General features: G+C 34.7%; 1 protein-coding gene across 6 annotated transcripts; it reads right to left on the bottom strand.

The window, feature by feature from the left end:
- Nucleotides 1-13,439: 13,439 nt before the first annotated feature.
- LOC143242980 (uncharacterized) lies at nt 13,440-18,951 on the bottom strand. 6 transcript variants are annotated; one of them, XR_013023540.1, is made up of 5 exons: nt 18,853-18,951; nt 15,662-15,937; nt 15,177-15,288; nt 14,885-15,023; nt 13,441-14,726 (listed from the first exon to the last, which is right to left on the bottom strand). XR_013023540.1 is itself a non-coding variant. In XM_076486592.1 (4 exons), exons 2-4 carry the CDS (start codon nt 15,213-15,215, stop codon nt 14,623-14,625), a joined length of 282 nt encoding a protein of 93 aa, XP_076342707.1. In that variant the 5' UTR covers nt 15,216-15,288; nt 18,745-18,944; the 3' UTR covers nt 13,440-14,622. The 6 variants fall into 6 exon arrangements, 3 of the variants coding, with proteins under 3 accessions (XP_076342707.1, XP_076342708.1, XP_076342705.1); XR_013023539.1 differs by having other exon boundaries at nt 15,662-15,934; nt 18,745-18,945; XR_013023538.1 differs by having other exon boundaries at nt 18,745-18,944.
- Nucleotides 18,952-26,358: the final 7,407 nt, after the last annotated feature.

Raw genomic sequence — 26,358 nt, 5'->3', positions numbered from 1 at the left:
TTAAAGTTCTAATATCCATACCAGCTGTCTTCAGAATACATTTTTACTTGAAGTGTGTTTCTCATCTTCACGAATGTATTCCTATATATTACAAATAACTTATGAACTGTTGTTTAGAGATGCACATAAATTATTCATGCAAGTTAATGTAAAAAAAAATAAAAAAATGAAGGGCTTTCCAACATCTTTTCTAAAACTTGTCATTTACTGGGATCTATTTTATTGATTTTAACAGATACACGAACTCCAATAAACTAAGTTTATTATATTTTGTAACAAAATAATTGCACTGAATAAAATAAATAAACTGCAGTGAGTCCAATACAGCTAAAAAACAATAGAAACAGGTTACTGAATAAGTACTACTGAATTCTTCAGTCTTCATGTTCCCTTAATTATACTTTTTCAATTTCAGTGCAATAACAAGTGATATGAGCCTTGCATCTTTTCCCTAAATACTGTTCTTTACCTGCAGTTTGCAACAAAATCAACTTGTATTTATTGAGCACATTACTTCAACTTGCCAAAAGGATTGCTTTTAAACCTGACTGACTGCTTAAACATAAAATACATCACCATGCAAAATAATTCAGTAAAATAGATTCAGTCATATTGTCATGAAAAACTTCCTTCACATTATTATGTACATAACCACTATTTTAGACTTTGTGATGTTTCTATATAATTGTATTTCATGACTGTTAAGCACTTTCTCATTTTATTATGGCAATTCCACCTAACAAAGAAATGGAAACTTTGTTAATCAAAACAACTTTGATATTTCTACATTGTGTTCAGTTGGTTGGTGTTTACTGGCACAAACCAACTAGACTATCTACACCAAACAAGCAGTAAAATAGGAAAAAGGAATGTCTTATAAAAGGCAAAAAAATAAATTAAATTAAAACAAAACAATGTCTAAAATTTGTATAAAAGATCTAAATAGAATTAAAAATACAAATGGCCCATAAAAAGTTAAAGACATGAGGAAGTCGGACAGTGTTACCATTTCCAATGTAAAGGGTAAACCCATACTTAAGGCATATAGTAAATGGTGCCATCATTTTCTTTCACTCAAAATTCACGCAAGGGAAATAAAACAACACAATGATACAACACATTAAAATCTTACACATCAACTGCCAAGGAAATCTTAAAGACAAAAGGATAGAAATATACAACATAAACAAACATATAAACGCCAACATAATCATCATTTCAGGAACACTTTGCACAGAGAAACAAAACACCACAATCCCCGGATTCATCTCACACAACATACCTCACCCAGAAAACAACAGAGGTATAATAACTTACTTTAGTACAAAAATATCGCATCTAATCTCGATAGAAGATTCATTTAAATCTGACATTAATGAGACCATTTTTTGTAATATCCACTTTAACAACCGGTTAACTATTCCGATTCTAGCCATATATTGCTCACCAACCAAAGACATCGACATTAACTTCCTTCAAAAAATGTGTTAATCGTAAACCCAAACCAATTATTATTGGAGATTTTAATTCACCGCACACAGAATTAAGGGGTAACAGAGACACACGCAGAGGATCGTGCATAAAAAAAATTATCTCTAGCAATAAAATGCACTTAATTAATGACAATACACCTACACACTTCTCAGCCGCTAACGGCTCATACGATGTACTCGATTTCATCATTGCACCCAAGGACATGGTTAACAGAATATCTAACTTTAAAGTGCATGATGAAATCACCAGTGACCATTTCCCCATGTCATGTATGATTCACCCGCGCCACCCTGCTGTGGCGTACGTGACTCCTTCCGCATACACCTACACTGAAACAGACTGGCTCACTTTTAATGCCTCTCTGGACTCATACCTACCCCATCCAATCGAACATGTAAATAACAAAACAGAACTAGACAACTATGTTGATCAAATTACAGAAGCCATAAAGAAAGCCATAAAAACACAATTCCTAAATCAAAAAGAAAACAATCACTAATTCAATGGACTCTAACACCAGAAATTTACGCACTAATAATCAAACGCAGACAATTAAGACGAACACACTACATAACACGCGATCCACACATTAAAACAGAAATCAATAGGACAAATACAAAAATTAAACAAGAAATTAAAAAAGTCAGGAAAACAATTGGCATAACTTCTGTAAAACTTAGAAAAACCAAAACAATCCAAAAGAATTCTGGAAAAAATTCAAGAGTATTGCTTCAGACAAAAACACAAATCACATGCTACAACACATCACACATAACAATAAAATCGCAAGGACGGACGAAGAGAAAGCTGACTTATTAGCTGACTATTACAAATCCGCTTTTAGCGATTTAAACTCAGTAGATTTCGACACACAACACCAACACCATGTCAACAACTACATAAATACAAACCAAGCTTCATTCTCACCAGGATTTCCCGGAGAGACACTAGAAGCATACTCAAATTCAATCAATAGAAAAATAACCATATCCGAACTAAAGATTAATATCAAAAAACTTGAAGAACACTTCCCCCCGGACATGACCAAATTCCAAATATTATTCTCAAAAAAAGTTCCACTCTCCTACTACAACAACCTCACAAACATCATGAACATTTCACTAGCGACCAGGTATTACCCTGACACGTGGAAAAAAGCCATCATAACAACGATCCCCAAGAAACAAACTAACAGAACAAATCCAGATAATTTCCGCCCCATCAGTCTGTTAAGCTGCCTTGGCAAACTGATGGAGAGAATTATCTCCAACCGTCTCCTCCATTTTTGCGAATCAAACAACATCCTTCCAGAATCTCAAAATGCCTCCAGAAAAAATAGACAAACAACAGATCACCTCACACGACTCACCGAATCAATCTACAAAGCTTACAACAACAATCAAGTAACCATCGGGGTATTCCTAGATGTCAAAAAAACATTCGACAGCGTTTGGCACAACGCCATCATATACAAACTAAATCACCTACAAATAAATCCTACGATAGTCAAATGGATTTCAAATTTTTTAACCAATAGAACAGCACAAGTAAAAGTCAATAAAACCATATCCAAATTATTTAATATAACGGCAGGAGTGCCCCAAGGATCAGTCCTCTCTCCACTTCTATACATAATTTTCGTCAGTGACATACCTTTTCCAAATTTAACATACACACACAATTCACAATACGCAGACGACATCGCAATCTGGAGCACCTCCAGAAACCCAGTAATGGCCATGTCTCGCGTACAAGAATCACTAAACAACGTCTCAACATGGAGCAACAAGTGGAGGGTCGTGTTAAATCCGACAAAAACACAAGCAATCACCTTCTATAGAAAACTAAAGAAGCAAAGAAAAAATATAGAAAAAATAAAACTATCACTTGGAAACACAACCATTAACATGAGCAAAAACATCACATTCCTTGGCGTCACTTTCGACACAAAACTAACATGGAAAAAACACATAAACAATATACACTCATCAATCAGAAAAGGATTTCATATCTAAAGACTATAACTGGTAAACAATCGAAATGCGCACCGAACACCATTATACAAATATACAAGGCTTACATCCGTCCACTAATAGAGTACGGATGTCAAGTAACATACAATATGTCAAACAACACACTCCAAAAAATCCAAGTGTAACAAAACAAAATATTAAAATCCGCATTCAGTTTACCATCTTTTACGCCAACAAATTATCTACACCAAATTAGTAATTTACCAACTATAAGAGATAGAATAACAGAACTTTCTCTCAAATATTATCTAAAAGCAGAAAATAGAAACAAACTAACGGCATCACTACACAAATTATCAAGTGCACCAACAAAATACATATCACCTTACAACATATTTCAAGAATCACAATCCACTCAACAAAGAATCTAAATAAATAAAATCTATGTTATTAACATAAATTCCTTTTTTTTTCAGGTACAGGGCACACGACAGGCAAAACTTTCGGCGCCTGTCGTGTGAAAGTGGGTTTTCTCGGGGCACTCCGTTTCCCCACATCAAAATCTTCAGGCATTGGATTTCTAGATCCCAGCCTAGGCAACCTTTTTGCCAGACTCAGAATCGGGCCGTTTGATTTGATCTGAATTTGAATGAACTACATTCATGTTCACATCTGCCCAACTTTTTCCTTTCGGGACAGGTCCCGGCCTTTCTTTCCACTGCTGCCTTTGCCTCCACCCAAATGAACATTTAGTGAGACATTCTCCACCCAAAAAGTCAAGAATAATAACGATAATTAATTTATTAAAATAATAATAAAAAAAACCACCACTTTATCTTAATAACAATCCACGAAAGGGGACGAAGAGGAACTACAAAGTTCCTGAACACCCCAGTTGGAGAGAGAACTCTTCTGATTTCTCTCTCTCTAAACTGAACCCCTGCCACGTTAGTTTTAGTTTAGTTTGGTGCGCAGTAGTATGCGAGTAGCGATTGAGCAATTACGTAGATAACGCTGCAGCGGTTGTGCGCGTGTATTGTAGTATTTTTCTCTATTTTAGAAGCAGAGTTGACAGAGAGAAAAAAAGAGGTAGTTATGGCGTTCTTTCGACAAATTATTTCAAGAAGATTCTACGGAATCAAGGTCAGTTTATTTGGATAGAAAACCTCTTACATTGAAGTCGGTTAAGTTGTAGTATTTTCGAATTTCTCTATGCCTTTATTCGAGTTATGATGAAAATAGTAACACTAACACTGTTGGGGTTGTAAATATAGTAACTTCTTGCTGGCATGGTTTTGCATACCTTGGTATGTATTATACACGGTCTTAAGGAATCGTTAGTTGATGAATTTTGTGTTGATGCTTACCTAAGTCTAACGTAAACTGTATTGGTGAGGAACAAGTTAATCAGTCCAAATCATGGCGGACCGCGTAAGAGATGCAAGATATGTCCGTTTTAGTCAGTAAATTTATCTGTCTCGAATAAGATTGGAGGTCATCATCTGTTTGTTTTTTTGTTTGTTTTATTAGTAGATATGTTAAATTAACCTTTCATAGCAGAGGCATAGCAAAAGAGGGTTCAGTCCCCGAAATATTTTGGCTATGTCTCATTTCGTAACTTGTATAATCTCGTTTCATGTATTTAATAAAACAATTCATATTAACACTTGCATTTTGTTTTAATGACTAAATTTAGATCCAAATCTGCTTCTTAGCGTATCGCCCCCTACCTTTCTGCTTTCATTGAGTGGGAAACCAGGTTCTTCTAAAGATAGTGGATTATATTTCTTAACAAAACCCGCCTCGAACAAGTGGTAACTGAGAAACGCACTTTCCTGCAGCGTTGGAACGAATGGAGTTAAACGAAGTCTAATTTCCTGATGTTGATACTTTCGCTGAGTCTTGCGGAAAACACTTTCAATTTTAAATTTCATTTTAAATATAGATTTCTTGATCCGTTATTTATAACTTTATAACAACTGTTTTTTTTTTCATGTTAGCTTCATAAATAAAAGCAAAATAAAATAAGACGAAAAATTTAGTTAAAACCTAAATTTCGAATATTTAGCTACAAAAAATATGATGGAGGTAAACAATTTAAATGGAAGTTTTAAATTCCAGTTAGATGCAGTATTAATGTACTTTAATAGTAATAGTTATTTTTTTTAAAAAAGGAGTTTGTTTCTAAATGGTTCATCGGTATACGATGCTTCGGTGGTTTTAAACTGCTAATTTCAGCTGTACTGCATGTATAAATAGCGGTTTGGATGCATTTAATTATACCGAAAGTGAATATAGCTAAACATAACTGACAAATTCGGGGATTGGTCTAAAACCCTCGTGGGCAAATAGCTGAATGAAAAAGCTATCTACAGCGCCATAACCAGAATTGCAGACAAGGTAGAGGCCCCAGTGAATCTAGGGTGGCGTTTTTAAAATTTGCCTGCAGCTTGTTAAATTATCCATGTTTTAAAGATACCTCATTGTTGCAGAAAAATACCAGAACTTTCTCTCTCGCGCGCACACACACGTGTGTGTGTGTGTGAATACATTATCCATGTTTAACTTCGGTATCTTTCTTGAAAGTTCTGGTATTTTTCTGTAACGATAAAGTATCTTTAAAACCGAGTATACTTTAGTAGGAGAGAGAGGGAGATGTATGTCAGTGGTAAGTTAGTTTACGACTCTAGAAAATGGATCTCTGTCCCTGGTGAAGAAACTACATCGTGTAGTTTGCACTTAAACGCTTACGGAAATACACAATTGTTGTAAAATTATGGTATTACTTATCAAAGTAGTTACTTTAACAAATCATGGTTTCCAAGCCTTACCAGATGGATTAATTCTGATGAACTAGAATTTGTGATTTTCTACATTTGCAGAAGCAAATAATTTCATGCATAATTTCATGTGAAATTCTTTCTTAATTAAGAAAACGTTTGCGATAAAATTTTTACCTTAGCTAAAACTATATATAAATACTGCATTTTAGAACAATACAAAAATAGTAAAGGCACACATTTAAATTTACGACTCTACATGTCTTGAGCTTATATTCATTACGACCTATACTAAATAAAGATTAGCTAACGTTAATTTGCGCAACTGTTGTTTCAGTTTAGTTGGGGCTTAACGTTATCGTACTCTATACTGTTAATAAATAATGTCAGGTATTAAAACTAAGCTTTCAACATATCCTGCAGGCCAGATAGGACCCCTGCAGTACTCCTCCCCTCACACGTAAGAATTAACCAGACCAATTTTTCTAAAGCATAGAAGTGATCGAAACGTGCGTCTTGTTTAACTTTAAGGCATCTGTATATTTCGGAACTCGAAAATCACGTGAACGCTCGTGGATGCTGATTGAGATTCAATTACTGTTATATAATCATCCACTGGACCTGAACCATATTTAAACACGTGTAATGTACCGCGTGAAATCTTAATCCTCTACATTATATTTATTATATTGAATAATTTGGCCCAGTAAGAAACAAAAATTTTCCACCAAATGACCACAATTGCACCTACTGCTAGGTGCAAATAGAATCTTATTTTTAATTTTCCTGTAGTAATTTTGCAATGAAAATAACTGGTTTGTAGAATCTTTTTTACTATATTCTATGTATCTTTTGACAAAAAAAAATTCATTCCACTGGGAGTGGAATTAGGCCACTTTGAATGACCGGAATTCGTACCCTTCAAAATACTATTTAACTACTCTCTAAACATAGGTCCACAACAATCAAATCATCCATTATAGGCCTCATATTTTATTGAACCTTCTTGTACATCAAATGAAAGGTGGACATTTAGGTCTCCTAATAGACGTCAGATATAAAATTTATTTTCTAACCTTCTTTCGACACTTCATATCAATTATAAAATTTTAATAACAAATGCTTGTTTGTAATCCTATACCATGTATACTTTTGGTTCCATAAGATGTCTATTTTGTCTTGTTGGACACCATTCATATTGGTGCAGGTGATTGCATGGATTATCTAAAATTTGTCTGTTTATAATACTTATTGTCATAATGTTCATAAAACTTCTTGTATAAACAGTACTACAACTCAACATCAAGAAAGCTCTGCGTTCGATTACGTTAACAGTTTCACAAAATATGTACAACGGTTCTCTCTGTTTATAGCCCAAATGCCTTTCCTCAAAATCCCGTCTACACATTCCTTAATCATAGATCAGTTTTAAAATTTGCCACTTGCACTGTAACGAAAAGCTAAGGGATGATCATTTAGTGGAAATATTGTTTGTTTTTTTAGGCTAAATTATTCAAAATAACTAATGATAGAGGGAATAGTTACCTTTTCATTTGCTATACATATTCAAATACGATTATTAATCGTTAGCTTTTTGAAATTAAATGTGGCGCGTACATTTTCAAAAAAAAAAAAAAATCGTAATCGATTCCAGTTTACTGACTTATTTTAATTCTTTCAGCAGGTACATCAGAATCGGTGGTATCTAAAATCTTTAAAATTTTAGATCCGAAAAAGGTTAATACTATAATATTCGAGAGTTAAAGAACAGAATGTGAACTAAATAGTGGAGATGTTCAGAATGGATGTGAAATTAATTATTCATATCGCATTTTAAGTGTAGACGTTTTGGTAAAATCTTTGTAACGAAAGCTTGTCTTCTGCAAAACTTCATAAGGCATTTGCTTCAGCTGTGCTCACAGCTGTAAGTTCTCTGCTTTAGTTTTAGAAAATTACGATTTTACTGTCATGCATTTATCTTAATATATGCAAACAGCAACAGACTCGGGTGGCGTTGAATGAGTATTATGCAAGTCCCGCCTCTTCTCTAAATGTTTTGAGATTTTCAAGCATAAGAATAAGCAACTTTTTGGAAACACGAGCGTATCTTCGAATATTGTTGAATATTCTAAACTCTTAAAGTATATAAACTAACGTATCGAGAGACAATACTATTGTTGGCACCTACAGTCAGTGTACTCCAAGCATCGTCGGAATCCACAACTCCGATTAACGCTTAGTAATCGGGAAAACTACAGAATTTGACGAGGAAAGTTTACAGAATTCGAACATTAACAAACCGTTTAACTTCAGTGACTTGACTTCGGACGTTAATTTCTACGGGGACATTAGATATTGTTGGTGAAGTCTTACGTGTGCTTTAAGCTAGCTAGCAGTCAAGAGAAGTGTACAGATAGGTGTATGAGAAAAATTCATTTTCCATGAACCTCTGTAAAAATTCGGTTCTAAACCAGATATGACTTAGTATTGTGTGCGGGACTTTCGAAATACACACTTAACGATATGTCACATGCACCAAACGGAGACAAACTCAGATATTAAAATGTATATCGGTAAATATGTCACATAGCAACATCTTGTATCGGTTTCGAAAGACAGCACCCAGTGCATTATAAATTATAACACAACAGTTTTTACAAGTACCGTTATTTTTACAAAACTGACATTAATTTAATCTTCCGATAGTAAAATCGCTGCAACGATTTACTTGTGTACACGAGATTCAAGTACACTATAGTATTGCTCCTAAAAAAATGACGAGGCAAATTCCACCATAGTATGCTGTAACCTCGCATGTCATAACTGAATTGTTTTGAAATCAATCTTGACGAACAGTTAAATTGCATTCGAGGCAATCAGACATTGGGAAATTCCTTATGACCCAATCAAAATTAAGACCATTTATCAAATGAATTCTGGGTGTTCATAGAATAATTATTTAAAAATCATTTTAGATAAACGCTTAAAATGTGCTAGAAATTAATTTCTGTCAATGGCTTTTACATCATGTTCCTTAAGAACGTAACTGAATACTGTTAGTCTAATATACTGAAAATATAAAATTAAATGTACTGAGAACGAAACTGAATTTAGTTTCCCTTAAGAGGATTGTTTTTATTAATGTTAGTAATAGAAGAAAACTTAATTCAGAGACATTTCGAGTGTAAAATTGAATCGGTGTTTTCACTTTCGTGATAATTAATTTATGCATTTTACTCTAGGCTAAGTAATTCATACACTTAACCTTAAGGTATCACGCCGTTACTGAAATCGTAGTGGGCAGTCAGTAATCAAACTATTGTATCGGACATGGGGGAGTAGCACTGCTGGTTGATCAACATGTGCCCACCCGGTCATTGTCGTTGAATACGCCCTCAGAGGCTGTAGCCATCCGTATCTCCGTGGGTCGTGCCATCACTGTTTTCTCTCTGTACTTTACCCCTACAAAAAATTGTCACCTTGATGCCCTCACTGAGCAACTGCTACCCCCTTATTAATTTTGGGGGATCTTAATGGGCATAAACTCCTTTGGGGTGGTTCTAGTATTGATGGGAGGGGTCGTGCTATAGAGCATTTACTCTTGAATTACAACCTGTCTCTCTTCAGTGGTGGCTCTTACACTTATTTTCATGCACCCAGTCAGTCATTTACTGCTATAGATCTTTCTACCTGCTCCCCTTCGCTTCTCACTTCCTTTTCTTGGGAGGTTCACATCAATTCACGGATTAGTGATCGTTTACCTATCATATTAAGAGACTGGCCGTGGTCAGTGTCACCTGACCCGTGTGCTTCAGTGGAAGTTGGACCAGGCCAACTGGCCCTCTCTCATTGCTCTCGAACTTGGTCCTACCATCTTATGTAAATCATCGATAGTTTGTGTAACAGCAGTAACTAACTATATTGTCCAAGCAGCTGCTCAGTGCATCTCCAAAACTTCGACATCTTTCTCACGGCACCCCTGCCCTTGATGGAATTCTGCTTGTTCTATAACACAAAGCTCAGACACGTACTTTGAATAAATTTCGTAGTTATCCCTCACTTACAAACCCTATTGCATTTCAGCAAGTCCGTGCACAGGCTCAGCGAATTAAACGTCAAAGCCAGAAGAATTCCTGGATTAAATACACCTCCAGCATTTCTTCAACCACCAGTTCAAAAATCATGTGGGACAAGATCCGGAAGGTGAGTGGACGGTATATTTCTGCCTCCTCTCTATCTTAATATTCAACAACCATGGAGTTGCTGATGCTCAGAGCATTTCAAATACTTTTTGTGAATGTTTCTCTCATATCTAGCCCTTGAAACACATCCCCTTCCTTCTTAGCTCTTAAAACACGAGTTGAATATTTGCCTCTTTCCTTTCTCCACTGATCATCCCTATGACTACAATCGCCTTCTTACACTGGAACTCAACTTGTGCTTCATCGGTCTGGCAATACATCAGATGGACCTGATGATGTACATTGTGGGATGCTATGCCACCTTTCTCCTGCCTCTGTTACTATTATCCTGGCTGTATTCAACCAGATTTGGCAGGAGAATGTCTTTCCTGATGCTTGGCGCCATGCTATTGTACTCCATACTCTTAATCCTAGGAAGGATCCAAAGATTCATTCGAATTACCATCCCATTGCTCTGACGAGTTGTCTCAGTAAGACCTTAGAGGTTATTAATGCTCATCTTGTTTGGTTCCTTGAATCAAACAACGTTCTCTCACCCACTCAGTACGGGTTCCGAAGACAACATTTTAAGATAGACCACTTAATTTGCCTTGAAACAGCAGTTGGAAACCTTTTGAAGCGACAACATCTTGTTTGTTTGTTTGTTTGTTTTATATTTAGAGAGAGCTTATGATACAACATGGAAATATGGCATCTTGCGAGACCTTCACTCATACGGATTGTGTGGCAGTTTGTAATGAACCACTGATTCCAGGTCTGTGTGGGCTCAACACTTTCCCGTTTTTTCCCATAGGAATTTGGAGTCCCTCAGGGCTGTGTTCTAAGTTTCACGCTTTTCATTATAAAAAAATTAATGCCATTAGTGAACAGCTACCCCTAGAGTTGTAAGTGGTCTTTTCATTGATGACTTTCACATCTCATGTCAGTCCTCAAACATGAGGTTTATTGACTGGCAGCTACAAACTGCAAGGCCCAGCATGGCCAAGCGTGCGACTCGTAATCTGAGGGTCGCGGATTCGCATCCCTATCGCGCCAAACATGCTTGCCCTTTCAGCCGTGGGGGCGTTATAATGTGACGGTTAATCCCACTATTCGTTGGTAAAAGAGTAGCCCAAGAGTTGGCGGTGGGTGGTGATGACTACCCGCCATTCCTCTAGTCTTACACTGCTAAATTAGGGACAGCTAGCACAGATAACCCTCGAGTAGCTTTGTGCAAAATTAAAAAAAAAAAACTGCAATCAATCCTATACTTAAGTGGACCACAGCAAATGGTTTTCAACTTTCTCTCCCTGAAACTGTTTCATCTAGATCCAGAACTTCGTATTGATGATGCTGTACTTCCTGAGGCAAAGTTCTTAGGTCTTATTTGACTGTAAATTAAACTTTATTTCACATATCAAACAATTTCATGTCAAATGTATAAGAGCACTGAACATCCTCCTTGCCCTCTCTTCCACCTCTTGCGGAACAACTCGATACTCCATGCTTAAAATTTATCGTGCCATTATCTAATCCAAACTTGACTATAGATCTATGGTTCATGGTTCTGCCAGAACCTCAGCAATGAAAATGCTGGATCCTATCCACCATCAGGGGCTTTGGCTTTGCACTGGGGCCTTTCGTACTTCTCCAGTCCAAAGTTTGTATGTGGAGTCCCATCAACCCCCTCTGTCTATTCACCATTTGCAACTCCCATTTTTATATATGCTTCAAAACTTCGCTCTTTACCACAGCATCCACTTGGTTTTGTGTTTTCCATCCTCATTGGGCCACACTTTTCTATAATAGAAAATCAGGTGACTGTTGGTCCTACCATGGTTTGTTACAGTTCGTGTGTAGCACACAGAATCCCGCCTACGGTTTTGTGTTCACTGCCGAATTGTATGTCATTTCTTTTGCCCTGACTCATATTGAAAATATGCAAATTGTACGATCTATACTGATTCACTCAACTGTCTGTTGGCTCTGATATCATTCCATGTTAGTTACCATCCTATTCTTATCAATATCCAAAACAAACTGACCCATCTTTATTATCTCTGTCCAGTTTTTTGGATACCAGGTCATGTTGGTATTCTTGGGAATGAGCTAGCTAACAGAGCAGCAAAGTCCATCTGCTCTGGCTCTCTCACCACCGTCCCTGTTCCATACATGGATTATGGTCCAGTTATCAAAACCCGACTGTATGCCAGTTGGTAGTCGACCTGGAGTGAGCAACGAAATAATAATCTCTCTCAAGTTAAGCCTCCTTTAGCTCTTTGGCCATTTTGTTTCTGTAAAGATCGAAGGGAGGAGCATTAGTCAGTTTTTAACTCGCCACTACCTTTTATCTGGTACTGATGCTGCAATGTGTGGTCTGTGTGACACTCGGGTCACAATTGTATATATTTTATCATGTCGTTACAACCAAGAACGACTACGCAATTTTAAACATATTTTTAAGGTAGTTTTGCCCTTGTCATTAGCTAATGTCATAGGTGATACTGGCTGCTTCACCCATGTTTTAACATTTGTAAGAGTCATTGGTCTTTTTAACTTAATTTAAGGTTTTTATTGGACTATATACTGTTTTAGCATGATTTCTTTTACACGCTTTAATCTTATTTTGACCTTAACCCAGGACTGGAAAGCCAACTTCAGGTAACAGAGAGCAAGTTTAAACTTAATGCTTCAGTCTTCCTGGTAGGTCTTAATTTTACATATTTTATGTATTCTAACCTTCATTTCCCTATACCATTATAGTGTACTACATTTTGTTTGGCACAGATAGCCTTGTAACTTTGTGCCAATAAACATGAAATACCTACCTACCAACCTCGATAGATCTTAAGTTAATCAGTGATGACGAGAAACCCACTTGTTGAGAATTTATATGCAAAACGGCTCGTTTGGGCTGAGAAAACACTTCTATGTAAAGTGTTTTCTCAGCCCAAACGAGCCTTTTTTATATAAAGATCTTAAGTTAAAAGCAACTTACTGAATTCCATAAAATTAAATCATCTTAGAATTCATCCTCTTCCGTTTAAAGTAATTATTGAAAATTCTTAATGAAGGTTGTAAACTACAACGAGAATTTCTATATGTTAAGATGGAGCATTTATATTATGGCTTAAATTAAATTAAATTAATATTTTAATTTAAGTAATGATTAAAAATGATGCAGTCAATGGATAACTATTACTAAAGAAAGAATAAATGTACTTCTTTAGGATTCTGCGGTAATTTAGGTGCCCTAATACTAGAATAAAAATACGTAAATTTTAAAGGTTTAACTTAATCTTCCTAAAGTAAGAGCATTAATTAACATATTTAAATTTAATTTTAGAAATGATAATCTGAACCAGATTTTACACACAATTAAATACCATTAGCAAGTTAATGATTTATCAAGCCTTAAAAACTGCAGATTAAGACTTCACATTTGGTAACTTAAGTGTTAAACGACTTGCGCATTTGCAAAACTATTCACCTTATATTATATAAAACCTTGTAAAAAATGAATCTATAGTTGGTTATAAATGCTCAGTTCCAATTGGGCCATATCATACAAGTAAGTTAACTAAATCTAGGTAGTTATTATTTAGAGTGTGAAAATAGTTTTGCAGAAACGTGTTACTGGTAACTTTAGAAATTAAATAAACTGTCACACTCAAAGGACCTATATATGGAATTACCACATTCTAATAAGCAAAATATTCTAAATCTATTAAACAACATTGATAAACATATTTAGAAACTTTACTATTACATCTACACTACCTGTTTGGTGTCTTCATGAATCTCCGATTAGATTTAGATTAAAAGTGAATTTTACAGAAAAAACTTTGCAGTCAAAAGAACTACTCATACTGATTAATTTTGCAGGTTCACATTTTTCATAAAAAATATGTGCTAATAAATGAAACATAGAATTTGGTGCAGAAAGAGCCCTTTCCGAGCGGCAATCCGAACGTTTTAGTTTTTACGTTTGCCGCTAGGAAATGCTGTGACGTAATAGTTGCCAAACATACCGCCAGCGCGTTGAATGTAAATAAACATGGCTAGTGCATAAAGAGAACAGTGGCGGAGTATTTTTGACTTTGTGTTCTGAACAGTGTCGAGTAGCGCTATATCAGTTCGAACCTACTCTGAACGAATCTAGAACAGTTACTTTTAACACAGATCTGACAAGTTCTAGTCAGGATCAGCACCTTCATTATCACTCATATGAACATTATCAGTATCATCAGCATCTGTCACTTGTGATACAGAGGACTTCTTAGCAGCAGGTGATGATTCTGCAAAAATCAGTGAAAGAATTACATGTAAACAATGTACTGTTTACCAGCAATAGTTTATAATAAATAATCAAATTAATATTAACAAGACTAATCTGACTATTGAATATTGTTAAATCATGAATGAAAATTTCATATTCATATTCAAACTAACTTACCAGTACCACAAGCAAAATCTATTGTTGGAAGATTTTCTGTCTGGGTAGCTACAGTCTTCAAGCCAGATGGGAATACCTGTACACCTCTGGAAACCGAATACAAGTCAGTATGTGCCCCTCTTGGAATACTTGGGATAGACTAAAACAATAGGTTTTTATTTAGGTATTGAAATAATAACATTCTTTCACGGTTAGATTCAAATTAATGTAAATAAAATTATACATCAATTGTTGCAACTTATGAATGTTTAATCTAATAATCATGATATACTTAAAGTCTGAACAGACTCACTCTGAAATGAGTCAGCTCTAGAGTCTTGACAGTCATCATCAGGAGTGGGCTGAATCACAACTTCCTCTACAGAAGTAGGTACCATGTCATCAGCAGCACTTTCCTCTAAAAGCTGAAGATATAAGATCATATACATAACATGTACTTGATTGCTTCAACATGTTTAAGACAATTTTATTTCAATTTATCTTAATGTTAAATTTAAAAAATGGAATTCTTCAAACTTTTCCATATTTAAAAATTATACAAAAACACCTACAGAATGATCTACCAGCTTCTAAACTTGGAATATACTCTATTTGGGATAGATTTGTCCACTGTCTAGACTAGGAAATCAAGGTTTCACTGACTTTCAGGTGCCACAAATGCAAACCACGCTCATAAATGTGAAATGTGTATGTCCAGTTACATTCTTCAAAAACTTGTATAATATAATAATTTATAAAGTACTAGTTATTGTTTATCGCTTTATACTGCACACATACCTTTAAGTTTGTTTTCTTGATGGCAAGAGATGGCTTCAGAGGGGTGGAACCTGTATGCAGCAGGCTAAGATCAGTCCTCAGCTCTAAACGAGGAAAGATGGTTTTTTTTTCAGTCTCAACCTGCCTGGCTTGACATCCACGGAATTCAAAACAGTGGGATCTGACACAAACCATGAGCGTTCAGTGATTTTGACAAAGCTTTGCATGGTGTGAAGGTGTCCAGTTCTTCCTATTGACCATCCGCACCCACTGTCGCCACCTTGCCGGTTCCTTCTCCTTGCACGGAAACGAAAAGAAGCTTTTACCCAATGCCGAACCGTTTTTACAACCATAAGCAACGCAGTAAACCATGTTAACATAAAACAAAGTAGCAATATCAAGACAAAAAATAATCTTGCAAAGTATGTTATCCGAAAAAAGCACCGATAGATTTACATAAAACACCAGCACTAAAAGGAACAAAATGGTCGGCGCGCAACGAAGCGTGTTTGGCAACTATTACATCATAGTTGTAAAACGTCACGGAAACAGCCGAACGACGGAGAGGAACCTGAGTTCGAGGACCCGCATCTTTTGTTTCATTTTTTACTCAAAAACTAAAGTGTTTAAAAATGTGATAACCACACAGGAACTATACCTAACCAAGTACAATTTCTAAGGCAATTATTAAATGTGTTGAAAATTCACCTTTAAGTCCTAGTTCAGTGAAAATAATTAAACAGGCCACTTTCATAAACTGTATTTGAAATTTAAAATGTAAATGTTAAATACTTTTTAGATAATAAAACATAATGAACCCAGTTTAGAATATCTATATTGAGCAAGTAAAATGTTTTAAATATTTGAATTTTATCACTGTATCAGCGTGCAATGTTACGTATGTTTTATTTCGGACGAGCCTACGATTTATTACGTTATGTACGTTACGTATTACTAAGTCAACTGTAAATTTGAATTTATTGGTTTCAAAATACTTCAATAATTAATGAAAGGCACATTTAAATAATCTATAAATTAAAATAATTATCAATATTACTCAAACTAAGTTCAAGTAAAATTATAATAAAAAAATGTAATAATAACAAAGGAATTGGTGCTTGCAAAAATCTCTGAATTGTAAATAAGGCTTTTTAACAAAATGTTTTACTTGCCTCAAACTTGATAACCTTGATAGAAAGAAGCATTCGGCTATTTCGCATAACAATGCAAGATTCGTTTTCTACCATTTTTTCTATCCTGGTAAGCTTGCAGAAAATTCACTTTTTAAAAGTTCGTTTCAGAAAAGCTGGAATAGAAGAATCGTCGTAAAAACAAATCGCATTATTACGTAATTTGTCTTACATTGTGGTGATAACTATTCCGTACCACACGATTCAACAAACAATCGTTTTTATCTTAACGTGTTCGTGAGTATTTTAAGGCAAATACTTAAGTTGTTACGGAGAGTAGATAGATCTCGTGTAGCTTTGCGCGAAGTTCAAAAACAAACCTTATTACGGTTGCAAATACCTACGAGCATTAGCATTTCTGGTTATTGACTAGAAGCACTTCAACTTTTATCCTTAATCCTCGCCCATATTCCTTAGCAATAAATCTTGGTAAAAAGTCGGCTTATACATCTCCTTAGGTACAACGCAGATCAACTCATTTGTAACTTTACGCTTACACACAACTATGTTTTTTAGTCTTTAAAGTGAATGCTGAACTCAAGTTTTCTTACTATAATCCCAAATGCATTGTATAAGCAGTTAACGTGTTAAACGAAACTCTACATACCATTTTTGTTTCTGGTTTGATTTTGCTAACAAATGTGTACTCTAATTATTTAGAGTACTATCTAAATATTTTCAGTGCTAATATAGTTAATGGTTAAAAAGAATTAAACCTTTCAAAATCGTTATTGCGTCTTTACGCTTGTCTGTGTTTAACAAGTATACAAACCAAAACGCATCTCGGAACGGCTGGTAAGTATTAATACTTACTTATTGATAAGGAGAGAACAACTTTTCGACCTTCCTAGGTAATTTTCAGGTTAAGAGATGCGTTTTATTTCAAGTGGGTTTCATTTTAAAACTGCCTCTTGTTCTTGCAATATTATGTTTTTTATTTCGGATGAGCCTACGATTTACTACGTTATGTACGTTACGTATTACTAACTCAACTGTAAATTTGAATTTAATTAACTGTTAATATTTATCAATTTTATGGTATTTGCGAATGAGATTGATATACACAGTTTTCTTTAACACATTTTTAATATACAAACAAAAATAATACTTTTATTCTAATTATTGGCAAATTTGACTTCATATACAACAGTTCTACAAACTAACAATACAGAAACTTGTATCCGCTCTAGAACTCTTATCGTCCAACCAGGTCCACGACGAGCAAATTGTTTGTTACGCCTCACGTAGCTGAGTTTTACCGATGATAATATTTAATGTCCTTGTAGAAATTCTAACATCCGAAGTTATTCAGTGAACAGTTTGTAATACTCGAAATCTAACCCTAGTCCGGTTTTGTAACTTTACGATTATTAGGCGTTAATCACAATTATAGCTTCCTAGCATGTAGTATACTGACTTTAGCTGTGCAGTAATAATGCAGTTTTTCGGCGCGTCAATTTTTATATACCAATCACGTGAATTTCTTTTTAATTTTCAATAATCAGTGCGGTTTCGTAAACATGTTTTTGATTCTCACTTTCAAGAATTCTCTAGAGATTTCGGGAACAGGTGGTATTACGCAATACAGTGAATATGTCACATGCAAAAATAAACTATAAAGTAACAAGCGTAGGTACTAAAATGCACAACAGTAAATCTGTTACAGTAATCTTAGTGGGCTGACTTTTTCTTCCAAGTATAAATTTTTTAGTTCGAACTAATAATCTACACTAATCTCATCTGAACATTTCAGTTTGAAGGTAGGCAGGCTGGTGGAAATACTGAGTAAAAATTAAATCGGGTATTTCTGTCGCACACAAATAGCCAATGCTTTAAAAAAGCGAACTGAAGATTTTAAGTCAGTTTACTCTAATTCTACCTAAAAGTTTAAGTGCTGCAATCACTGAAGGTTACCTCTTGGATAGTACCGCAAACAAAAATTCTCCCTGGGTTTTCAAGAGTCACTCCGTTATAAATATAATTGTAAGGACCACTTTATAACGGAACAGAACTTTTACGTACTTTTCACTATAAGAACACGACCTTCGTTAGGAATAGACCCGAAGATTCTATCTCTGTTGGCGTAACTTTGAATTCTACTAAACTAGAATTAACCCCGTTTTCACACCTGTAATTGAATCACCTTGTTGGGCATGACGAAGCAGCGCAATCCAAACATTTTCCAGCGCAGTACTTCGAAGAAAAGTACATCTTTTGTCTGTTCACAATATTGCGATTACTACTTACTACCACAAACAGCCGTCCTTAAGGCGTCGTTTCTGCTACTGTATGTTTATATGGATAGATCTATACATTTTTCGAATTGTACTGATACATACATATCTTAATATGACTGTATTTAGAGAAACAAGTACATTACTTGAAATTAAAATTTAATATTGGTAAACCGTTTTGGAATGTTATTTACTTACGTTCTGAAGTAGTTTGGTTTCTTCAGAGTATTTCACAATAGTCGTTTTTCCAAGATTTTAAACTGGGACTAGTGCCAAATTCGTAACCAGGAAAGATTACGAAGTTGAACAGCTTCTTTCATAATGATTGCTAGCTTAGACGAAAATGACTATCGCTTCTTTCCTTCTATGTTCCTTTTTAAATTTTATGTGATTGATGGAGGGTAATAGCTGTACATCAGCTTTATCTCTAAGTTTTACGTTGGTTGGGGTTCTGCTTCAGAAATTCTGAAATAAACTTGAAACATACCAACACGGGTTAGTTATTACCACCCGTTCTTCCTTTAGGGTGTTGTTGCTTGGTTTTAGTTCTTTCTAATGCTCTAGGCCAGGCATGGCCAAGCGTGTTAAGGCGTGCGACTCGTAATTTGAGGGTCGCGGGTTCGCGTCCCCGTCGCGCCAAACATGCCCGCCCTTTCAGCCGTGGGGGCGTTATAATGTGACGGTCAATGCCACTATTCGTTGGTAAAAGAGTAGCCCAAGAGTTGGCGGTGGGTGGTGATGACTAGCTGCCTTCCCTCTAGTCTTACACTGCTAAATTAGGGACGGCTAGCACAGATAGCCCTCGAGTAGCTTTGTGCGAAATTAAAAAAAAATATAATGCTCTGTAGACAATTGATTAGAACAACGCTTTTTCGACTAAACGCAGCACACTTAATACGAATAGTATTACTTAACATCTTTCAGTAACTAAATTAGTTAAGAAATAATTAGTAGCTAATTTTACTTTCACATTTTCATCCTGCATTCTACGCGATCAGTTAGTGTGAAACAGTAATTTATTTTTTAAATAAGTAAAAATACCATAATCTAACCATGTGCACCTCTGCCTAATTTTAGATAAACCAACAAATGGAACTTCGCTTTATAGAAATTTTTACTTTCATGCATCAGTAGTTTTAAAACCTTATTACTAATATCTGATTGGTCATGTTTGACACTGTATACTGTAAACATTAGGAATATTCGTATTGATTTTAAGATGTTTTCTCATATGCAAAGATTTTCCTTAAATGATCATGTAGGTTTCGTAAAATCGCAGAGCGGAACGAAATTAAAGACGTAACTTGTTAGAAGGGGGGGCTTATCAAGTAAAGTGTGGAACTAAGTTAAAGATTTTGGGTTTGTTTTTGTAGCAGTTTCTCAAATCACTATAGTGATTGAGTTAGTTAGCCGCATAACTACTGTAGCTGATTCTGTGTATTGTACTGGTGAGTTTTTGAGAACTTAATACAGACAAACGATTTACTATATTACTAAACCAACATTTAAACGAACCACTTAACAGACTTCTTGGTCTTAAAATTTAAGACTTTGTACTTTATAAAATTTATTGTTTGTCGTTCCAATAGTGTTTTTTTTTCCAAAACATTTTGTAACATGCACCTAATATACAGTACTGTACAAGGCTAATGTTTAAATACTTAGCCAGCTTGGCTTGGTCCCCTTTAAACTAAAAATTTATAAAATAAGATTTTTTGTTTATCATTGACCTGTTGTTTTAATATACAAGTGAAATTAAAACTCGACTATGATGTTGCAACAAAGACTATCATTAAATAGAATCTTTTGTTCTTCTACTTCAAAGAGGAGCTTTCTCAGTCATTAACTTTCATTCTCTGCTTGGTTCATTCTGTTGCTCTGGGACTTTCTTTCTTTCTTCTTTTATTGATTTATTTAAATTTTCTGTTGGGAGAAAATTTCAAAAATTACACAAATCTAATTTGTGACAATTTCATCTCAATTTTTGATTTTTCTAACGAAATGCTTCACGTAGTTTACTATGGCATTAGCAAGATCCAGTTTGGAGATTTTACAATAAATCGCCGAGTAGTATATTAATACCTTGAACTTTGCCTTACTTACATTATTGGCAACTTCTTCAGTCGATTGTTTTTTAAATTTCGCACAAAGCTACACGAGGGCTATCTGCGCTAGCCGTTCCTAATTTTGCAGTGTAAGACTCGAGGGAAGGCAACTAGTGATCATCGCCAACTCTTGGGATACTCTTTTACCAAGTGGGATTGACTATCACATAATTCCCCCACGGCTGAAAAAACGAGCATGTTTGTCGCGGGGATTCGAATCCGCGACCCTCGGATTACGAGTCAATTACCTTAACAACCTGGCCATGCCGGGCTCAGTTGTTACACATACCGTAGTGTTAGGTATTTATTTCGGACTTGTATCCGATTTATTACACCACGTATGTTTGGAATTATGATTTCAAATAGCTGGGAATTTTAAATTAGAAGTTAATTGAATTTCATAATGTAGCAAATTTGTATTCGCCAACAAGATCCATGCATACATTTTTTTTCTTTTTTAACACATTTCAATATACAAAGTACAATTTATTACCTTGTTGCAGATAGTTAATACACGATTATATACAGAATTTTACAATCTCGCAAACACCATAGTCTTCTACCTGGTCTATAACTGTTTTATCTACGACAGGTCCACAAAGCACAAACCATTCATGTTCGTAAACATACCCTTACTTCACTTGACGGGAATACTAGCTATACTTGTTGCCCATCGCGGTTTACAAGTTTATTTCCCAGAGAAAAATATCTAGAAATATTGTAGAAAGAAATACTAACGTCCGAAGTTAACTCCGAAGTTGAACGGATCGTAGAGTTAAATCTATAAACGTTCCAAGTGGAACGTCTGTTTTCCTACTAATAAGCGTTTATCACAACTATAGCTTACAAGACTTAGTTTAGTGACCTGTACCTGACCACTAATCCATTCTCACTCTCTCTCTGCGCGTCGGTTAATATACTTTTAGGTGAGATTCTTGATTTTTATTCCTGACTCTTCTACAAACTTGGAGAACGGGCAAAATTTCGATACGCGTCCAGCAATATACGTCACACGTATCAAACGGAAACGTATGCAAGCACTAAAATAAATGTGTAACTGTAAATGAGTTTCAGTAGCTTTAGTAAAATTGTGTATTTCTTTGCTTCTATATTTTGCATTTTCCGTTTGCTGCTTTTGAAGTTAACTAAATCCTATTCTCATTTAAGTTCAATACCACTGCATTTATTTAAAGAATCATTTGCCTCATGCTCTATCAGATTTCCATGCTAAACCTTGCCTGGACAGATTAATATCCGTAAGTCTAACAAAGTACTTATTTTCCCCATATAGACTGCTGTGCAGCAGTTTTGCGGCATCAAACCCGTATTTTGAACTACATTTAAAGTGGTGCCAAAGTGAAGCAAAGCTTTACAAGTTTATTTGGTATTTACCTTGACTTTCAATTTATACCTAGCATATTTCCACTCTTTTTTGGAAACAATAACTACAAAACATGGTTCTACGGAACGACTTTGTGAAGCAAAATGGTGGTAGCAAACATAATACAGTATCCACTTTATTGTGGACTCTACGTATGGAAACTGACTATACCAGTTGCTATAAAAAATATGCTGCCCTTTCCCCCATTTTTGTTACTGAAAATGTAGAAATTGATCTTTATTCTTAGGTCAGGTTTTGAACGACCAATAGTAACTGAGCTTCATCTTTAGATTTCTTTATTTGGCTGTCTTCATCTGCTGCTGCTAACCCCAGCTTATTACTGCTTTCATCTTAAAGTCAGTCATTTCCTTACTACCTTGCCCTTGCTCTCCTTTTAAAAAGTGAAAAATGTATCGGTTCTTTGTTTCTCCATTTTCAATTAAGATGCTTTAAATATGCTATGCTGCTGCCTTCAAAAAGTCTGCATGATTCCCGACACTAGGCTTATTAGGTCGTCAAAAATGCGATATTAATTTCCTAATTTCTTGACTAACCAATAGTTAATGGCTATCTACTACTTTTATATAGTATTTTAAGAAAAAAAATAAATTTATTACAGTTCAAAATTTTCAAAATCAACTAACAAATCACTTTATCAAACAAACTGTGGAAAAATCAATATAAATCTTCAGGAATAAACCACTTAGCCAATTTCACTTTTTGATGGTGGTGATAAATTTTCAATATCCGTTTTAGAATATTAACTTAAATTTACGATTACCATTCTAAGTAATGGAACTGAATTATAAACACACTTGCACCTTAAAACCCCCTTTTGTAAACAGTTAATTATGAAAGTTTAAATATTTAAACATTGGTAAGACGTCAATGCCTGCTATAAACTGTAACATAATGCTATTTTGGCAACAAGCATTTAACTATTTTAGATCAGATTTTATTTTCAACTTGACATCGTGTGTAAATGTGGGTTAAATATAAATATCGCTGTTACTGAGATATATTGAAAAATAATAGATTAATGGAGGTTTTTTAATATTTAAACTTGTCAGCTATAAACTGACTTGGGCAGTGGAGGTAGAAGAACTCCTAACATTCTACCAATCATTTATTGGATAACTTCAATATTGTTTAGAAATTTCTTTTTCTTGTGGTTAAAAGCATAATGTGGTACTTGGATTAGTTTTTAAACCAACTACCAGTTTATTTCACAATGATATATTTTTTTACTCTTGCTGTGTTAATGTCTTTTACTTGCACTGTTAATATACATACATACACACATGTACTATGCATATTTCAAATAACTTTTGTAAATGGGTACAGGCTATCAGAAATTAAAATTGTAGATTGTTATACAAGTTATTTGAATATCATACTTCATATTCCTATTAGATAAGAGTAAAAAGTAGTGTTTAAAATAATTCTACACTGTATATAGTATCTCTGTTTTTGCATATAAGAAGTATATATTAAGTGAAGTTGATAAGCAGTCAAAAATAATTTCTCCCTTCTTTTTTTGCAGGATTTCAAAGTGTTAAAGCTCCACAGCAGATCTTTTTCTTCCCATTAGACTCTTTCAAGGTTGGCAAATGTGCAGTGAAGTCACTTCATATTATTCATATTTTTTATTTCTTGTGAATTCTTCCAAGAGCAAAGATAGGTTATATGATCAGTTACTCTGTACTCTGTAAGTGAGCTTGCAAGAAGTACTGTACACAAATATGCAAGCACAATAAACGAGTTCACAGTATGTGTATTTACTTGACCTATTAGATAGTTTATATTACTGGACTTTTCAAGTGCATTTCTCTTCTACCTACTTGATTTAGTTGTTTTTTAAATTAATTTTACATTATTTAACTAGGCTATTGACAGTAACCATTTGTGCTTATACACATGCAATGTAAACTTAAAACAAGGCAGTAAACACATGCCTGTTTTTTACTACACTTTTCCTCACCCACTTATAACTTGTTCTCAAATTGATCTTAACCTTAAGTCACTTTACATACTTGTATACAATTGTTCTATTAGTATCTGCTAAATAAGTGTAGGCATTTTATGCACCTGCTGTTTAACATTTTAACAGCACTGCTATTGTGTGCTATAATTTCAGAAATGAATACTAGCTCATTGCTGCTCAAAGAGCATACTGTAAAATGTGATGTTAAGGTAGTTCCTTTTGAAAATTTTATGGGTGGAATTTGTGGTTTCAACATGATTGAGCATGAGCTACAATGGCAGGTTTAGGTGGACTGTTCCCAAACATGATAATTCATTTTAACAAACAAATGACTCTCTTCAGGATCCCAAGGTTTGTCATCAGTCTTCTCAACAGAACACATTTAGAAATGTTGCAACTTTAGATTTATTTTTAACTTCAGATATAGAAACCACTGAGAGTAGGTGGAGAACATCTGGGTGTAAATAAAAATTTCCCTTTAGATTTGTTTTGCTGCTTATGAAGATAAGGAATATTTTGGTTACAAATTTTAAAGTGTGTTTTGAAGGGATGTGTCAAGAATTCTGTTTTGAATAAAGTAGCTGAGTTATTTGGAGACTATGATCATTGTAAAAATAATTAAATATTAACAATAAACTTCTTCCTTATGGGAAGAAATGAGTTGCTGCTAGTTAAAAACAGGTTGGCTAATGTGTAAGATTAAAACATTTGAATTTAATTTATAAGTTAACTGGTGAGATAAGACTTGTATTATAGAATATAAAAAGTTGGTGAAAACAACAAATTAGGACATCAAGAAAGATTGAGGAGAGAATGGCCAAAAATTTCTAAACAAAATTTTCTTTTAAATGCATTAAAGGTAAACAATATTAGAATGAGAGTAGGACCCTTGAGGTCCTAAAGGAAGGCTATTATATAATTGAGATGGCTGAGTTATTAAATATTACTCTTGTTTTCTGCTACAGTTTCAAGCAGAATTCAACATCTTGTTGATAAATGGAGATGAAGATAACTTCATTAATTCTGAGCTGGTTAAGAAACATTGGAAGTCTTCAACAATAAGACTTCTGGTCCAAATTTTCCCCAGTGGGTCTTGAAGGATGTTAGTACTAAGCAGCTCGCATATTCAATCTATTTTTGAATAGTGTGGCAGACACCAGAGGATGGGACATTAGCTAATGTAACTCCTTTTCAAGGGAAGTGACAGTTCTTGATGACGAGAAATCCACTAGAAATAAATGTATCTCTGAACGGCTGGTACAGGTATTAACAGTTTCCTTGATAAGGAGAGAACAGTGTTTTGACCTTCCTAGATCATCTTCACAGTAAGAAAGAGTTGACAATTGTTCCAGTAATTACTTGTCTTACATCAGTTGTGGAGAAATTTTGGAAAGTCTTGAAACTTCTAAGTTATTTAACAACTTAGAATCTTATGTGATAGTTGACATGACTTTACTAGAGGAGGGGTTAAAGGTGTAGATTTGTATCTGGATTTTCTGAAAATATTTGACAAGATGCCATATAAAAGGCAAACAAAGCATAACTGTAATCTGTGATGACAAGCAAACTCATATGTAGAGAAAATTATACTCTTAAAAACGACTGGTATGGGTAGAGAAAGCACTAATGGAGGAGTGAACAACATTTTGACCTTCTTTGGTCATTGTCAGGTTCACAAAGTATGAGTCAAAGGCTGGCTTTAAGGTTTTTTGTCTAAGTCAGTTTAGAGGATGGAACAACAGGTAGATCAGTAGGTCCTATCTTGTCCCAAAATGTATTATTGTGTATATCAAGAAGCTAAGAAATTAATGGCCTAATACATGT

This window comes from Tachypleus tridentatus, unplaced genomic scaffold (genome assembly GCF_004210375.1).
Source record: "Tachypleus tridentatus isolate NWPU-2018 unplaced genomic scaffold, ASM421037v1 Hic_cluster_2, whole genome shotgun sequence".
Classification (NCBI taxonomy): domain Eukaryota; kingdom Metazoa; phylum Arthropoda; class Merostomata; order Xiphosura; family Limulidae; genus Tachypleus; species Tachypleus tridentatus.
The sequence above is the reverse complement of the archived record's forward strand: the minus strand, read 5'-3'. Positions and strand labels throughout refer to the sequence as shown.